Here is an 18,213-nt window from a genome sequence, read left to right as displayed (position 1 = left end):
ACTCTAAGTCTTGCTCCTTTTAACTTAAGTCTATGCAAAGATTAACAGAATATAGTCTGAAGATAGAACCATTATTAATATCATCACTAGCATTGTGTTGATTTGGTCGAAATACCTGAAACCAATTATGTTATTTTTTTTCTCTGCTTGATTATTAACAAATTGAATAAAACTGAATGTTTTATTAATTTATTTAGCATTAGACAGTGACACATCTGGCAGTCATTTGATACAGAGAGTCTTTCATTGTCTCAAAAGTCAGGAGAGCGACTCCGATCATTCCACATATAGTGACGTTAAAGGCAGAAACAGCTATAAATCAAAAACGTTAGACTTTGGGCAACTGGATGTTTCCGAGATTGAGAGAGAATGTAATCAACACCGAGCTCCAAATTCTGTTCGGAAAGTGTCTCTAAATCATACAGACTTGAACTATGTCACCGGTGCTGTAGCGAAATTCAGAAGCCTTGTTCATCTGGAACTGAGTCATAATAAAATAAAATTTATCTCCTGCCAGCTAGCCGAGTTACAGAAACTAAAAGTGCTCGATCTTTCCTTCAATGAACTTGATGAAATACCAATGGCAGTTCTCTTAATGGAATCGCTGGAAACATTGAATGTGAAACACAACCAAATAGAGTATTTACCAACTGGACTTCTAGAATTAACTAACTTGCGAACATTAGAGTGTGAGGACAATCCAATTCTGGCCCCTCCCCCGGATGTTTGTTGCCTGGGAGTGAATTACATTTTTCGCGCTCTTCGTGACCAGCGATCAAAAATTAATCTTCTTGGAGATTTCAAACCTTACTACTCAACAGATAAGAAAGTGACGCTGGAGCCTTTGTTTAAACTGTGTACAGACTTTGTAGTGCGTCGTGGCATTGACTACAATACAATGAGTACCATACCACCTAAAATTAAGAATTTCTTAAATTTGGTCAAATCTTCAAATGAAACACGATTCCATCCAATCATGAAGTGTGCCAAATGCCGTGGATATTTCTCTCAACGACATCTCTTTCTTAACCATCTTTGTGATCAATTGAGAAGAGTATAACGATAGACCTCAAATACTCTAGCTGTTATTTAAATTCGCTGTGATTGAATAAAAAAAAACAATTAGATTGCTAAAAAAATATACTGAACATGTACTTCATTAATATTCACCCTGTTCCTATAATCAAAAAAGTTTAATTTTTGGTTAAATCTTTTTTTTTTCCATGTAAAAAATTCTCATCATTTATGATTCCATCCCTGATATGTTACATTTATTGTATTGTGCACATGCATTAATTAAATTTACTGTTATTGTTAACCATTAGTATTTAATACCTGTTTATTTTTAATCTGTGTAAATCAAACTGTGATACTGCATAAATAAAAAGATTTGAATTTTTTTTTTCCATTTATTACTCACAATTTAAAGATGTTTCTTATTATCTGAAAGAAAGCTTAAAGAAACTGCGTGTGCGATATTTTTTTTCCAAAGACCCAACATATCTCTGCCCCATGTGTGCAAGTTATTTTTCTATTAATTATGTCGACATGCAAGATACAGATGTTGACATGCAAGATAGTTATGTCTCCCTATTTAAAAAAAAATGAGTATACTTTCGTTATCTTTTCCGCTTGGTCAATGATGGATGTATTTTTTGTCTTTTTTTTTTATCAAGGCTACATGTACTCAAAAAGCCAAAACATTCAGAGATCAAACTAATAATGGATAAAAAAAAATAAATAAAAAAACAAGGGAAACAATCCAACAGGTTTTTAAAAATAATTTAATGTGTACAGTCATCACTAAATTTTAAATGCATCAGAAATCATGTGTTGGTAATAATTTAATCCCTCTTAAACACACATTGTTAAACTCCTTTTAAAATACAAACTTTGTGTGTTTTACAGTGACAGAGAAATTCTACCTAATAATTAATACATGTTCATCATAATTATAACCATAACACAATTTTAAAAAAATGTCAAGGAAACATAGCTGCAAAAAAGTAACAAAGTTACAACAAAAATATGGCCAGATTTCATAGAACATTACTGTTGAACACTTTAATTACACCAAAAGACATTTATGGACCCTTTTCCTTTCTATAACCCGCGGTATTCATAAAAGGGGCCTAACTCTGCATATAATCTGAAACTGTCAGCAAAATTTACTTCATCAATTTGATGAAATTAATATTTCTTTTCCTTTGTCCCATTCGAACTCTGATTGAGGCTATTGGGACTTCATTCAATTAGTACTAGTGTGTAGTACATACAATTGCAAACATTGTTGTCTTCCAAATTCAATGATGAATTTGAAAAGTATCTAAATAAAACAAAACAAAAATTATTTCATTTACTTGTACAGTGCCTTGAATCAACAGCTATAATTTACATAATTATGCTATGTTTTTGTATCATATTGCAAAAAAAAACTAGAATATCTGAGGGATTTGTTCTACAACTATTCCTGAAAAACTGCAAACTCTTGTTTTTCTTAATGCCACACAATTCTACCACATTACACTACATATCTTATAGAATGCAATTTCAAGTTATGACTATAATTTCAATTTGATTTTTTTTTAATTGCCTACTTAATTTTTCGGTATGAATTAACTCACAAATAACTCAATTTTTCTTTTTTAAGAATTAAATAGGTACATGTATTCTACAGTTTTCTTTCATCAAAATGGTAGAGAGCAAATCACAAAAAAAAAACAAGGACGAAAGTCAATATGGCAGCACAAAAATCAAACTCAAAAGGAAAATTCCAATACTGGTATTCAGTACACAATGTTCAGAGAGTATCATAGACAACCATATCATATGGCAACATTGAATATTGCATGTAGGTTCATGTATATACTTTGCATTTGTTGAATATAATGATAAATTTTAAAAAAATTTCTGATCAGAAATAATTTCAAATTATTTTGTGTCTTAATAATCATATACCTGTACAGATTACTGCAAAATATGAGTCTAATATCAAATACTGTTTGAAGTATACATGTCATCAGTGTGGTTTGCATTTATCCAAGTTCATGTTACTACCATTGTATTAACTGTTACAAACATATTTTGAGATTTTCCCTAACAGGATCAACACATGTTTAAGAGTGGTATTAGAGCTCATTCACGTATCTACAGCAACGTCAGAAGGCTCTAGGAACAGGTTAATAAATTCAATATAATAACGTTGGAACTTCCTAGGAAGTGAATCCCAAAATATCACTTGCTAGGCTGTAAAAAAAATTATTTAAAAAAAAAATTGAAACCTAAACTCTTCATTTCACTGAAATCTTGCTGATGAAGAGAAATCAGAAAGGTGGATATTGAACTTTGTAGAAATTGTTCAACACTGGTATTAAATTGTATTTTCTGTAGGAAAGACATGAATAGTCCTATAAGACTTTCTCTTATACCCCCTCTCCTTCCTAAACTAAAAAGACATGTCCCTTGATACATTTTGGGGGTTTGTTTTAAATTATAAGCCATTTACAGTACAGTGTTCATATCGCAACTATGGCAGCTAAGCATGAAATATCTCATCCTAACACAAGTAATAAATGACTAACTTTTAATACTTTTGCATTTTAAAGTCATTAATAGAGGATCTGAAAATTATTCAGGACTGTAACAACACAGAAATCTTAAAATACTTCACCACACTTTTTGAAAGTTTCTAACAGATTATATGTATTGGGTTTAATGGTCAATTCACATTCAAGTTGGACAGAAGACTACAAAGATGTTGAATACCAGTATATACTCCATTATGCTAATTTGAAAATCTCTCTCTCTCTCTCTCTCTCTCTCTCTCTCTCTCTCTCTCTCTCAAAATAATACTGAAGAAAGGAACACTAATTAGAAGTTGACTTATTCAGATACACAATTTCAGTTTATCAAAACACAGACTGATATTCAAGTAACTATACCTTGGCAAATATGTGTAAAAAAAAAAATTAAATTCACAATGTTCAACACACAGAATTATAAACTCTGAAACAAATCATGCATACCATTTTTGTTTTTCCTAACAAACATATTTGAAGAATCAACAAATACATCTTCACCATCAACTTATCAAGACATGATGCATACATGTAAACAAATTTTTAATACAGAGATGTGTTTTTAATGCAACAGAAAATTACATTGAAAACATACACACAGTTTGTTGTTATACACATACATAATCTATAGTGGGTTCTCACTTGAACCATTGAAACAATGAGCAGTGCAGACCATAAGCACAAGACACATTCATCATTAAATGAAACCAAAAAAAAAAACAAAACCTGAAAGCACCAACTTGAACACATAGCAGAAGGACCAGGCAAGAGAGAAAACAATTTTGTCAGTAAAACAGCATTTACCGGTAATTCTCGGAACTAAGCAACGACAGAGCCCGGAGTGGATAAGGACCAGAACAAAATCAGATGTGTACTCAAAACAACAACCTATAGGTCAAAACATGTGGGAAGAGTAATTCAATTCCAGTAATTATAATTACAGGTGCAATACCTATCTAAAGTAGGACAGGTGCATACATTTGTATTTTTGGTTTCAAAAATCCATCCTTTGGAAAAACAGTTTGCAGTTGCGAGTAACAAAACCTGTGTAGAAAAATTCACCGCGATTGTCATAACTTCCCAAGAAGTCCAGATCATAGACTCCTTACGCACATGATTATTTTTTACAAAAAATCAGACCTAATTAATTTCATAGACTTGACGCAAGATAGTGTTTTACAGCTACCATAATCTGTACGTACTCACATACATGCATATGCTTGTTCATAAATAATCATATGACAGACCTATGCTACATTTGGTACAGGTACATACCATACATACCAGTAGCAAATGCAAAAAATGTCATGTAACCATGCATGTTATAAACCTAAAATAACCACAAATGCTACAGGCACAATAAGTTATATAACCATGCATTTTAAATACATATACATGTACTATAATTAAAGTGACCATGGTTTTTAAAGATACATGAGACTTAATATGACCTTGCTTGTAACACGTTCTTTCTTGGAACACATAAACATGCACTAGTTTCAAAAAAACATAGCTGTATTTGCTCCATATGACGAGTATGAGTTTGAGGCGAAATTAAACTCAGAGCATTGGAGGTTGCTCAAGGTCTGGCTCAGATCGTGCGAGTCTAGTTTTTGATCACAACACACTTGGAAGCGACAGAGTAAAAGCAGAGAATCACAGCGAGCTCTTGGAGAGTTGGGGGAGGGGAGTTCTTGTGGGAGGTTTGTACTTTTTTCTCTCTCTCTGAGGGACTAGTTTCCTAGTGGACGAATACGTCTCACCTGTACAGGCGAGTAAAGTCTCGTAAGGCTTGCGATACTTCCTTGTAATGCTCTGCACTGTGGGTAAAAAATAAAGATACAATGTAATACTAAGAACTTAAGCAACTCACAAATAAATTAAGAGCCCTCTATACACTTTACACTTATTTCACTGTATTTAATAAATGTATTTTTAAAATGTAAAACAGAAAAATATGCATAATTTGAAATCAATTCAAGTATTCTGAACATCAGATAAGAAGCATATAAACTATCCGAAAGCTTTATTTTTGCATCATTTTCACAGTCTTTTAAATCTTTAGTACTTATTTTATCTTTGAATTGAATATTTTACAGCACATACTGCATGTTGAAATTGAACTACATATACTCAAAATGCAAATCTATATTCAACATTACTTTCCTGAAGTTATAAAAAAAATTATCATTAGTGTATAAAAGGTTCTTAAAATCTTTCATGGATTTCGTAGTTACATGAATATTGCTGTAACAGTTGTTGCCGACTAACCTTGTGACGGCTTTGTGGAAGTCTGTGAGTTGCTTGTGTGTTGCTGTGACTGCTCCCCCACTATTGGACGTAGGCAATGCTTTTAATGTTGTCTCCAACCAGCGACAAAATGTCTTCAAAAGAAGAAAACTTGCATTAGGTTTTAAAACCATTAACTCCTCAATAACAAGTATGAAAAACTTCTTGAAACAAAAATAAAAAAACAAAGGAATTCTATTGATAATGCTTCTTTTTTTTGAAAATAACATCAATACATACTGGTCTGTCTATTTTCATTAATTCAAATATAACTTCTCCGAAATCTGTTGTCATGAAGGTTGGTAGGCAGAATATACAGGCGTTGATCAGAGCATGCACCAGGGCCTGTCCATGGTCATTCAGAAGAGCCTTCACTGCCTTCTGCCTCAGGGGGAAGTCATCCTTCTCCTAATAAGAAATTAGTATGTACGATTTTGTACATGCCACTACAATTGTTAGGACTTTCACCTCTTTTTATATGATTAACATTACATGGAATCAAAACAACTGCTTAATTACGATAACAACTGCATTGACTGACATCTTCAGTCTATTTTTCCCCTCCTAAGACTCTAGCATTCAATCAGAGATGATATTCCTGTAACCCTGACCTTAATCATATGACATTGAAAAGGGTCATAAAACATTTAAGGAAAAAGAAACCAATATGCTACATGTAAGTAAAAGCTTCTCTTAATTATAAGCTAACACAATATTGATGGATTGAAATGTAATTCTCTGACACCCTCAATGAATGTTATCTTTCTTTGTCCATCTTGTTAAGTAAATCTGACCTCTTTTTTGGTGGCACACATTAAGAAGTCTGACAGGTACTTCATCACTGAGGCATTGGCCTCTTTGTGGTCCAGTGAACAGGCAGCTATTGCACATCGAAGGATAGGTTCTACCATACCACACTGTAGGTAGGAGATGGGGGACTGCTGGACAAACCTGTCAAAATACACCACAGGTGTGTCAGGTGATTATGAGGTATATTACAGGTAAAACAAAGTACATGTACCATACATACCTAAGAGAGAAAGATTGCAGTAAAAAATCAGTTATATTTAGACTTATTTTGATGTGCATAAAAACATTTGCATGAGTTCAAGTTATAAACACAAATTACATATAAATAAAGTTCTACCAAGTGTTCTACACAACATCAAGTTACCAATCCATTATACAAGATATAACCTTCTAGCTTTATCCTTTAAATATGCTTTAAACAAAATTCTTATTTTGCACCATAGCTTGGTATGATTTTTTTTTTAGTACTGAAGGCAGAGAAGATTTACCGTAGACAGAGCCTAAAGAGATCGTCCACTGTGTCAGGGTGATTCCTCAGACCATTGTGTTCTTCCAGTAACTTAAAGGTCGGTACACAGAATGCCTGGAATGGAGAGATAAGGCTAATTTGCATATAAAAGTTTGAATTTTTTATTTATCAGTAGAAACATGTATTTGGTAATTTTTGCATTTTCTTATTTTCTTTTCACTTCATAACAATAAAAATAAATTGTGCAGAAATGATATTCGTTACAGTTTTTACAGTTTACTATATTCTTAGTGCAACAAATAACTTACACAAATCAAAAAATTTACAGATTTACATGTATTTCATTTTAACAAACTTTGGGGTGTGCAAAAAAAATAACAGGATAAACATGTATCATGTACTGTGTGTGATACATACCTCTAACATGTGTAGCAGCCCGGGTTGACAAGCGGCTTCCATTCCGTACTCATCCACCAGAATACTGCCCAGATACAGGAAACAGGAGTGTTGGTGGGACTGATACAGGCTGATCATCTACAAACACACACACACACAAGGATAAAACAACGGCATGTAAGGCTAAGAAACAGTGCCAGCTATTTGTCCTTCATATGAATTTCTTGTGAAAAGGGCATTCACATGAATTTCATTTGAAATTTTCTCACATGAATTTCACATGAAAACATTTGTGTAGGTAAGATACCATAAAATCATATCATATGCACTTAATATGTAATTTACTTTTCACATGAAATTTTCTCACATGAAATGTAAATGCTCTTTAGACATGAATTTTACTTGTGAATCTTGTGAAATTCATGTGAAGCAGAATTGCCTATGAAGGCAGACCAACAATTTACACTACTAAAGAAATCACCACTGTTGGTGAGCCAAATACAATCATCTAAAGAACGTTTGCATCAATATTTTGACATTATCTGATGTACCGTAATCCGGTGAATATAATACGCAGTAGTGTGCAATACGCACCCCCCACTTTGGGCCTGAAAGTGGTGAAAAAAAGCTTGTTGGGATGTATAATACGCATCAAAAAAATTGACCAAACAGTAATCCTGAGTATCAACAAAGCAGTTATACTTTGTATGCACGCTCAACTTCATCGCGGGAATACGCTACCGGAAATAAGAAAAACACAATATTTTCTTAGAAATGGATTTATTGTAACTAATACATCGCGGTAATATCTTTAATTCATAATCAATGTTTGAAATAGGCCTTGTATTAAATATTCTACCGTAAAAAATCAACTACTTTTAACAAGCGTGATATAATTGTTTAGTCATTACAATCCCTGTGAAGTGAAAAACAGACGATGTACAGGTATGGAGATAACGGACCTAATTAAATTCTTAAATGACTCCGATCAAAGTGATCAATTAGAGGCCTGGAACATAATAAAATATATGCACAAATAGTTGTGTTGTGTATAGTACACATAGCCTAAGGGGGTGTCTGAGATACCCAAGGTGTCAAGCGTTAGCGGTGGGGGACCACAACTGTTTCACTGGCTTCAATTAACGGAATAGGTTATAGAATTATTTATATTCAAAATTATTTGCAATAAATTAATTAGCATTACTTGAAAATGGTTAAAAATGAGCCAAATGATGTGTAAGCTGTTTTCAAAGATCGGCTACAAATAGCACGTGGCCATCGAAGTCCGCATTCTATTAATAACAGCTGTAATGGCGGCGTACACGGAGATAAAGAATAGGCAGTTCAAATTAATTTTTAAAGGCCATTTTGAAACAGTTTATTTATTAACAGACTTAAAGTGTACATTTTCTTTAATTACATGCTATAACAATGATTTCCTAAGGGTTACATAGTAATATATATGTGATAATGAAGGAATGTTACGATGTATAGAGGGGTAGCGGTCCTGTCTGTGAACAGCATAGGTAATACGGCAGTACAATACCCCGTGCTTCAGCTAGGGACAAAATATGTCCAAATCCTACAGGGATGTATAATACGCACCCCTTTCTCGCGGTAAAAAATGCTTGGAAAAAAGTGCGTATTATATTCACCGGATTACGGTACTTATGTGTCACCTGATGTTCTCACCTGACTAACGAGAGGTGTGAGTAAGTCAGCTGACTGCTTTCCTAAACACCTGACTGCAAATCGTATACAGCGACAGCACCTCTCCGTGATTCGGACGTCTCCTTGGTATTTGTCACACGCCCGTGAGAGCACTGGCCAGACCTGCTGAAAGACACAGTAATGACGTACAGAAAGGGCAATGAACCAAATACATAAATAAGCTAAAAAAATCTACATGTAAAATTCATTAACAAGATGTTTTGGAATTTATATCAGAAGATGTAGGAAGATGCTTGTATTTGTTAACAAACATTTCTAACTCAACACATATACTATGAGATTGAAATAAGTTGCATCTTCAAAGAATTATGAAATATAATCTGTCTGAGCTCAAGCAGTTTACAGTCCACGAAACTGTTTCTCCAACAAAATAAACACAATTAAATTCAAACAATTTACACAATATCTGATTTTCCCCCAATTTTTTTTGTTTTTTTTTCATATCATGATAATAGGCTACACGTTTATCAATGGAAAGGAAAGGATACTTTATAGTTTACTGTAGGCACCCTTAACACTTTACAAGAATGATTTTGAGGACAAACCTCTTGTATCACTGGTTTACAGGGATGGACCTGGCCATTTGTTACTTTAGGATTTACATATCTGGAACAAAAAAAAATGCATGGCATATGAAAAATGATTCATAATTACTATTCAATTTATTTGTAAAACTATACACAGGTATATTCAACTCTTGAATGTAAAAATAGACACAAAAGCACAATATAAAGTAGAAAAGTTTAAATTTACATTGTGGTCCTGTATATCTGGAAATACAGCATTTTTGAGTCTGGTAACCTAGACTGTCACATTTATAAATTTCAGTGAAACTAATCTAATTTTTTTTACCTAAATATTGCTGCCAGTCTGTCCAACCATTTCGTGGGATCATGTGGGCTACCCTGTTTTGGATTATTCATTGGCTCTTCTATTAACTACAATGATTTACCAAAATTATACATCAAGGTAGCTATACTACTAAAAGAAATATTGCTACAATGACTCACAAGAATGTACACTCTATTTATTCTATTACAAGGAGGAAAACTACTGTATAAATGATTTACAGAAAGTAAAATCTAATTTTATTCAATTAGAGGAAGGACAGCTACAATGATTAACAGTAATGTACAACCTATTTATTATGCTCAGACAATGTATTGTTTAAGAAATAAACAGCAATTTAAAAAGTTCACTGGAATATGAACTTGGTTGGTCATGTGATCGAATCCTGTGAAGCCAAAAGAAGATTTGATCATGTACCAACAAAGTTCATATCCCGGTTAAGTTTTTAACACCGCTGTTTATTACTTATATTTATGTTTGAGAATGGCAAACTGTTCAGAATCAATAATAAAATGGTGATTTTATGATTACAATATTGCAACCATCAAGCGATAAGTGCATGCGGTTATCACTGTGACGTCATGAAAACATTCATACAGAATTGAACGTTTTTGCTATTCTATAAATTCATATAAGGAAGCATATTTGCAAATGTAAATATATAGAGATAATTTGAGAGATTGGAATTCGTGCAGTCTAAAAGTATTAAAACAGAGGTTAATATTTCTCTGTATACAGCATGAAAATCTACCACAATATGCATGAAACTAAATTTACAACAAGAAATGACTTACTTTCGAAAGAGGTAGTAACTGAAATGTACATAATTGCCGTAAACCATCTGCTATCTTATCATGGGGAAACTGTGCTAAAATAGTCGCTGTACCTTTAGAAAGAAAATAATCAAAATACATGGAAAGCTTTCATGAGAGAGAGAGAGAGAGAGAGAGAGAGAGAGAGAGAGAGAGAGAGAGAGATATGCACAACTTTTGTGGACAAAACAGAAAAAGAATAAAATATAACAGTTTGAAATCTACATGTATCTAGATAGCAACTCACTGGTATTAACTAACTTTAGAAAGAAGAAAAAAATAGAAAAACACCCACCTTTAAGCAGACCAATGGCAGCATCATTAGACAACTGAAACGTCTCCAGGGCCGACACAATCTGGACCAGCCCCTGGAAGTGGCTGACCATCTGTTCACGACACATGGTGGAGATACACTGTAGAGAGTTCGCTGCCGCTGTAGAGAGAGTCTTCTCCTGAAGTCCAGCTAACAGGAACTGTAATATGGCATCTGGAACCAAAAAAGATAATAATATGTTATTATTCTGATAATCTTGGTATTTTTCACTATAACTACACCACATTACCTGGATATTTTGAGTGGGTTTCTTTTCACCTAATTACTTAGATATTCAGGTTTTAAAAAAACCAAAAAACTTTTTTCCATCTGATGCCTAGTTATTTAATATCTACTCAACTATTTACTTTCTATGATATTTTCAACATAATCAACTATAAATCTGAGGAAGTAAGGCATTCATTTCTAATATCTTTGGATATTCTTTCCTAAAATCATACACATGTAAATTAATTAATTATTTTGATATTACAAGTGATTTTCCTCTTTCTCACACCATATTTTTGATCTTTTACTTAGATATCATAGGTGCTTTCCTGCCCAATCAGATCACCAACATTTTTTTTATTTCATTGTCGAATCAGACCACTTATCTAGATATTCGGATGTACATTCTCTTTATCTCCTAAATATTGGGAGTTTTTATCCTAGGTTTAACCTGGTTTTTTTTTGCTGTTCAACCAGATCACTTTCCTATGTACTCCGAGTGATTTTAAGCCCATTACATAAAATAGTGCAGGGTTTTATCCTGTCCAACTAGATCACTTACCAAGATACTCTGCATGTTTTTCCGTCCATTCACACAGCTCTCCAAACAGCTTGATGCTGGTGTACCTAATGGCCAGGTGAGCCGTGGGGGGCATGGACAGGATGGACTTCACCACGAGGGGCACTATCTCATTCTCTTCTCTGTAAAAAGGGCAAATTCTTAACATGAGAGGGGAAATTCTTAAAATGAGAGGGGTGATTCGTCAAATATAATTGCTGAAATAATTTTTTTGGATCACTGTTTTGAGCTGTCTAAAATTGAACTGATACTGTATTTTTCATAAATATTCCTTGAACAACGATTTTCATGGACTTCATTGTTGAGTCGGTCCACGAAATCAAATACTCAATTATGCACAATTTTCTTTTCCAGCTAAATTGTTAAACCAAATACATGCTTGACTTACGGCAGTAGATTTTTGGCTACAGCTGTCATTACAAAAAGAGAAGCCTCTATCACTTCCCAAGATGTATTTTCTGTCTGAGTTTTTATATTTTCAAACATCTGAAGAAAAATAAACAAACAATGAATCTAAAAACTTCATAAATAATTCACATCTTTATGCGTATAATAAACAAATTAAATTCAACATTTAAAATCAATCAAATCAGAGCTGTATATGAAATTTTCACCAAAAAATTTCCTAAAATCTGTAAGCATGAATACATCAACATGTTATATAAGCCTAAAATAAAAGCCCCCAAAAGCTGGTTTTCAATAAATAAAGTACTAGTCTATCTTTATTTTTGACACAAAATCTCACCTGAGTAAAACATTGTGAGGATCCCACGATAAAAACCACATCTTTAATTAACTCTGAGACTCTTAATCTAAACTCTCCAAAATCATCGTTTTCATCTGGTATTCCTTCCTGTTAAAAAAAATAAAAATAAACACATTTATTTATCATACAAAGAGTACAGGATAAAACATTAATTTCATAAACGATCTGTGACCCTACAGGAAAATTCGGGTTGACTGACCATAGAGCTACAATTTCTCCCAAACAAAAATTTTGTATTATACAGCACACACAAAAAATTTCGATAGTTTTGGATTGATCTGCAGCCATACTAATAATTATTCAATCTACATGTACAAAGTCAGTCTATGAAGACACATACATGTTTATGTGTATGGATACAACAAAATCTTCCAAATGCTCTAACCAATTTTCTTTGTTGATATACAGAATTTGCAACATATAAAATTACATCTATATTCAGGGGAGAAAAAAAAGCGGAAAACATGAAGTTTTCTTCATTAGTACAAATACTTTTTATTCCATTTTGGTTTTTATCATGTACCAGTAGTAAATTTATATGAGAAGACGAAAATCAGCAAAAAGGAGATGGAGATGAGATTTTTGCACTGATACACACATAAAACTTTGAGTACACACTGACAGAATAGATCTGTAGTATACTTACATGATCTGGCTCAATCTGACAGTGCCGACACAGCGCCACGATTAACCTCTGTATGTACGGCTTGAATACGTCTGTGATCTCCTGTACACTCCGCTGATACAGCTCTTCCGAGAGACGGTACCAAAAATTAAAGGAGATTTCTCCCACCTAAAAATACACAGATCAATTACACATACTGTACAATGTACAGTTTAGTAATTTTACCATTAGTCACACTAAAACTTTTTATTTTGGGGGGGCAAAATTTTACTTATGTATCAATAATCTAATTCTAATGTTCTGTTAAGAGTGATTTTTTACCTAATGAATGCCCATATGTTTAAAAATCAATAATTGTGCCGTAATGAACCGATTTAAATATTTTTAAAAAATAACTCAGAATGTAACCTCACCTCATATAAATGATGGCCAACACAGGTCAACAGAAGTTCAAGGACACTCAAATCTCCCAGACCCTGAAAATGATTAAAAATGATTTTTTTTTAAATTGTACAAAATTTAAAGTTTCTAAATGTCTTTTTCACACTCATACCTGGTTTGTATTTCATATTGTATGTAAAGATTGCTTTCAAAATTGGTAAAAATCATCATGATGTTACATGCAAAAAGTTAAAGCTAATAATATCCTATTGGCTCTTCATAGGACAGTGCAACAGGTATGTTTTCAATGTGAAGAAATAGTACATGTACATGAAGTATATTTTAAGCTCTTGCAATCAGAAGATGAACAGACCTGAGTGGGGGTGGTGACCATTGGTTCTAGAAAGGTCTCTGCCAGTTCTGTGAACACTCGGCAATAGTTCATGGACCTAAAAGTTCACACAGAAAGAAAGGCTTTTTGTTACCACTGGTACACAACAATTCACATAAAAACACAAATTCAAACTTGACAATGTACATAGTAAATGATTAATGAATCCTTTTTGGTAACTTTATAGTTCTAAAACAAACTATTTATGATCAGAAATTCAGAATCAAGTTGACCAACTTCCAAGTGTAACCTATCCTATTTAAAGATATTTAACCTACTTAATATGTGACCTACTTATCGGTATCCTCCATGGCAACAGACATGTGATAGGGCTCCATGAGAGTGACCACTCCCTGGTATAACTTCTGTGACAATTGTAACTGTTCCTGAAAAAAAAAAAAAAATAAAACTGTTAATTCATCTTTAACTGTACATTTACCATTTATTCAACTATCTTCAAATACTTTTTAATAACTTGATATATGAAAGTCTACGTAAAAGTTTCATAATTAGTTATCAACTATTGGTGTTGAATATTCAAATATTTTATTGTAAACGTAAAACATTCCACTGATTATTGATTAAAGTTTCTTATCATGGACATGTATAATAAATCATGCAATAAATCATATTGTTACATTGTTACATGTACATTGTAACGTTACAGGCACCTGAATATTTATCATTCAGTTGCTTAATAAGTCAAATATAACAAAATTCTACCCCTACTATATATCTATATAATTATAGTAGGGGTAGGATTTTTCGATATTTGATGATACATGTGCCACTACTGGATTGATGGAGCTGATGTTGAGTGATCGAATGAACAGGTACAAGAAACTTACCTGACAGTTGTAACAAGAGTAGAGGGCAGATACAATACAATCAGCCGCCGCCTCGTGGAGCATGTTTGGACAGCCATTGTTTGACTATGAGGGAAAGAAAGGCAATACATGTATCTTTATTTCTTATTTTTATAAAGAAATATCTTCAATAAACGAAATATCTTCAATAAATGTTTTTCGATACATATATAAATTTGAGAATTATGAAGAGATAATTCTGGTTGAGGTGTGATCAAATCCAAAAAAGCCCAAAGGGCTTTATGATAGATTTGATTATGCCCCGATCGAAATTATCACCTCATAATATTCAAAGAATGATTCCTTATTCCTTATAATATAATATATATATTATATAATATATATAATATAATTTTCAGTAATTGTACGGTTAAATAATAGAAACTTATGAAACCCCCGTTTGCAGCCCAACAACACATCATTTGAATTTATTGGACTGTACATTACAATATTAATTTGTAGTGTTATCACATACAAGGACACAGAAAAATGTAAAAAAAATCTTATAAAACCAGTTTGTTAAGATTTTTAAGTTTATTTTTTTTACTCTTATAGATGTTGTGCAGTTAACATGTACTCAACTTTATATTTAGTTCTCTCCCCAACTAAGCTACTCACCATGACTTGGAAGGGAACCATCAGGAGCTTGCTGTTCACGATGTCGTGTTCTGGTATCACACCGAGGTTGAACCAGCTTCCCAGGCACCGAAACACCTTGATCTGGTTCTTCTCATCACAGCTTGGGTCCTCTATCACTGCAGTCTGCGAGAAAAAACTCACACATTACCAATCATCATTATTTAATGCAAAGAGTGAAATACCACACATTTTGCAAATGAAAGTTTTTTTTTTATGTTATAGAGTTTTATTTTCTATACACAAACATACATCTGTATACACATACATGTACTTTGTTATCAATGTTCATAACTGTTTGCCAACATGGTAACTGTCATTTAATGAGCTGAAATAAATTATGAGGGAAATAAGGGATGATGCTCTCACCAGCAGCTGTAACATCATGGGTGAAGCTTTCAGGAATTCTTTCGTTATTTCTTCCCTTCTGTTGGCCCCAAGTCTCAGTGATCTGCTATTCACCTAAAAATATGAGGTTTAGGTAAATGTCAGAAATCAGAAATGTGTATCTAAGAGTTAATTATTTGTTTTTATGTAAATGTTCAAAAAAGATAATTTCACCGAACATAATTCCTCAAAAATAGGATGTGAATGAATATGAGCAGGCTTTTTACTACATTCTTTTCTTTGATTTTGAAATTGTCATAATGTACTGTTATACAACAAATTGTTATTGTGTACATGTAACTGGCAAATAAGATGTGTCTTGAACTTTCATAATAAACAGATTTCTATAAAAATAAATCTCACCTCTTCTGGTAGAACTGTGAGTACCTCTAACAAAAATGACATTTGGTGTGGATTTCCTCCAAATCTACCAAAAAAAAAAAAAAAAAATAAAAAAAAAAAAAACTATGTCAGAGACATAAAAAAACCCAACTTTCTCCTCTCTCTTCTTCCATTCAGTAGAGGTAGATTTATTGTAAAGCTGACTTACTTCTGAATGAGGTCAAGAGAAGCATCTTTCCAAGAAGCCATTTGTAGGGCTAGATCAGCTAGGGCCAAGCTTAACTATAGAGGAAAACAAAACATAGTTTCAGTAACACACCTTTAAATTATAAAGAAAAAAAAATGAAAAATATTAACATCACTTAAAATTCTTCAAATGTTGTACCTGAGTCACAATAACTGGCTGTGTTTCAGCATTGATTTTCCCTGCATGCTCCAACAGGGAATCCCTTAATGCCTGAAAGATAAGGGTAAATCCAAATATTTTCTACACAAATGAATACAAGCCAAAACAAATGCAAGTGGCAGCCTAGGATGATAATTTAGAATATCTTAATTTCTCCCAAAGATATGTTAATGATTGAGTAATTTTAATGAATACTGTATTTTACATTCCAAAGCAGGATATGTGTCAGACTTACAGTGTGGGAGGCTGGAGGCAGCTCATGAAAGGCATACTGGATCTAGAAAACACAAAACACTAGCTTTTATTGATTGATTCACATAGACATTCCATCGTTGTTAATTCATTTAATCTCAACTGTTTACTTTTATACAAACCAGAGCATTCATAATGCATGATAATTAAGGACAGTATCAAAAGTTTCAATTTCATAAAATCAATATTGATTATTAGGAGTGGTGTTCTATCTTGGATACTTATATTGATAATTTTTATAAAGTGACCAATGTATGACCAGAAATTGAGGCACGAAGGATAGTCCAGAGAATCATTTAAGGTATCAGTTCAAATATAAAGTAACAGCATATCTCAACTGAGATTAAAGCTTTAAAAGTAAGGTTTTTAAAGCCTTTGTAAAGTATTGACCACTTTGCCTAAAATGTAATTACTCACTTTTGTTCTCATTGTCTGGGCTGCAAAGTAACAAGATTCCATACTCTGGTGTAGCCGTAACAGTTGATCTGCTATCTGCCATGCATATACCTGGAAATTGCCAAGTAATTGAATGGAAAAGACTCACAAGACATATAAAATATTTTGCTGAATACATTAGTGACAATGCTTGATGGACCTGTGTGTAGAGTTTGTAAATTTTTATAGCAATTTCCCCCATAAAAAAAACAACTTTTGCATTTTCTTAACCCCCCCCCCCCTCCCAAATGCTTGTCAACTTAGCATGTGAATTAATTAAAGATGTTAACTTTCTTTTACTAACACAAAAAAATGTTAAAAGAATAACAAAATGCTGCTTAAATAAAGTTATAGTAAAATAACAAGAGAATGTGCAATTTTGTCTTGAACATGGATGTTGACTTACTGATCTTTGCAGCTCCCCTAGCCATACCGACGCTTTCTCTTTGCCGCTCACGTCTGGATTGTTGTACAAAGCATGCAGGGCCTGTCCAACCGCCTCAAGCGACGGCTCACTGTCCATATTCAATGACTAGCTGCAGCCTCAAGAGAGGAAAAACGAACTCCAATTCGGTTCTCGTGTTTTTTCTGGCAGAGACCTGCCGGAAGTTGCTTTCTCTGTTGCAGTTCCGCACACAATATTCAACACCTTTTAGAAAGAAATTATGAAC

The 18,213-nt window shown here is 33.1% G+C and overlaps 1 protein-coding gene across 2 annotated transcripts; it reads right to left on the bottom strand.

The window, feature by feature from the left end:
- Positions 1-1,766: 1,766 nt before the first annotated feature.
- LOC105320716 (transportin-3) lies at positions 1,767-18,168 on the bottom strand. Of its 2 annotated transcripts, none has more exons than XM_066071449.1 (27): positions 17,949-18,168; positions 17,525-17,614; positions 17,091-17,132; positions 16,835-16,906; positions 16,658-16,731; positions 16,471-16,534; positions 16,090-16,182; positions 15,703-15,846; positions 15,067-15,150; positions 14,513-14,604; positions 14,201-14,276; positions 13,860-13,922; positions 13,468-13,614; positions 12,801-12,908; positions 12,444-12,541; positions 12,038-12,177; positions 11,230-11,421; positions 10,917-11,008; positions 10,126-10,211; positions 9,819-9,879; positions 9,235-9,378; positions 7,564-7,680; positions 7,166-7,260; positions 6,662-6,818; positions 6,108-6,275; positions 5,850-5,962; positions 1,767-5,398 (listed from the first exon to the last, which is right to left on the bottom strand). In XM_066071449.1, the coding sequence occupies exons 1-27, from the start codon at positions 18,063-18,065 to the stop codon at positions 5,338-5,340; spliced, it is 2,790 nt and encodes a 929-aa protein (XP_065927521.1). In that variant the 5' UTR covers positions 18,066-18,168; the 3' UTR covers positions 1,767-5,337. The 2 variants fall into 2 exon arrangements, with proteins under 2 accessions (XP_065927521.1, XP_065927522.1); XM_066071450.1 differs by having other exon boundaries at positions 9,235-9,375.
- Between the last annotated feature and the right edge of the window lie 45 nt (positions 18,169-18,213).

The sequence above is a fragment of the Magallana gigas genome, chromosome 9 (genome assembly GCF_963853765.1).
Source record: "Magallana gigas chromosome 9, xbMagGiga1.1, whole genome shotgun sequence".
In the NCBI taxonomy this organism is placed as follows: domain Eukaryota; kingdom Metazoa; phylum Mollusca; class Bivalvia; order Ostreida; family Ostreidae; genus Magallana; species Magallana gigas.
The sequence above is the reverse complement of the archived record's forward strand: the minus strand, read 5'-3'. Positions and strand labels throughout refer to the sequence as shown.

Excerpts from the sequence above, each read along its gene's own strand:
- LOC105320716 (XM_066071449.1), bottom strand. The coding sequence starts at position 18,065 with ATGGACAGTGAGCCGTCGCTTGAGGCGGTTGGACAGGCCCTGCATGCT. Across the intron at positions 16,907-17,090 it reads TGCCTCCAGCCTCCCACACT|GCATTAAGGGATTCCCTGTT; the intron begins GTAAGTCTGACA and ends CTTATCTTTCAG. Across the intron at positions 10,212-10,916 it reads AGTTACTACCTCTTTCGAAA|TTAATAGAAGAGCCAATGAA; the intron begins GTAAGTCATTTC and ends AAATCATTGTAG.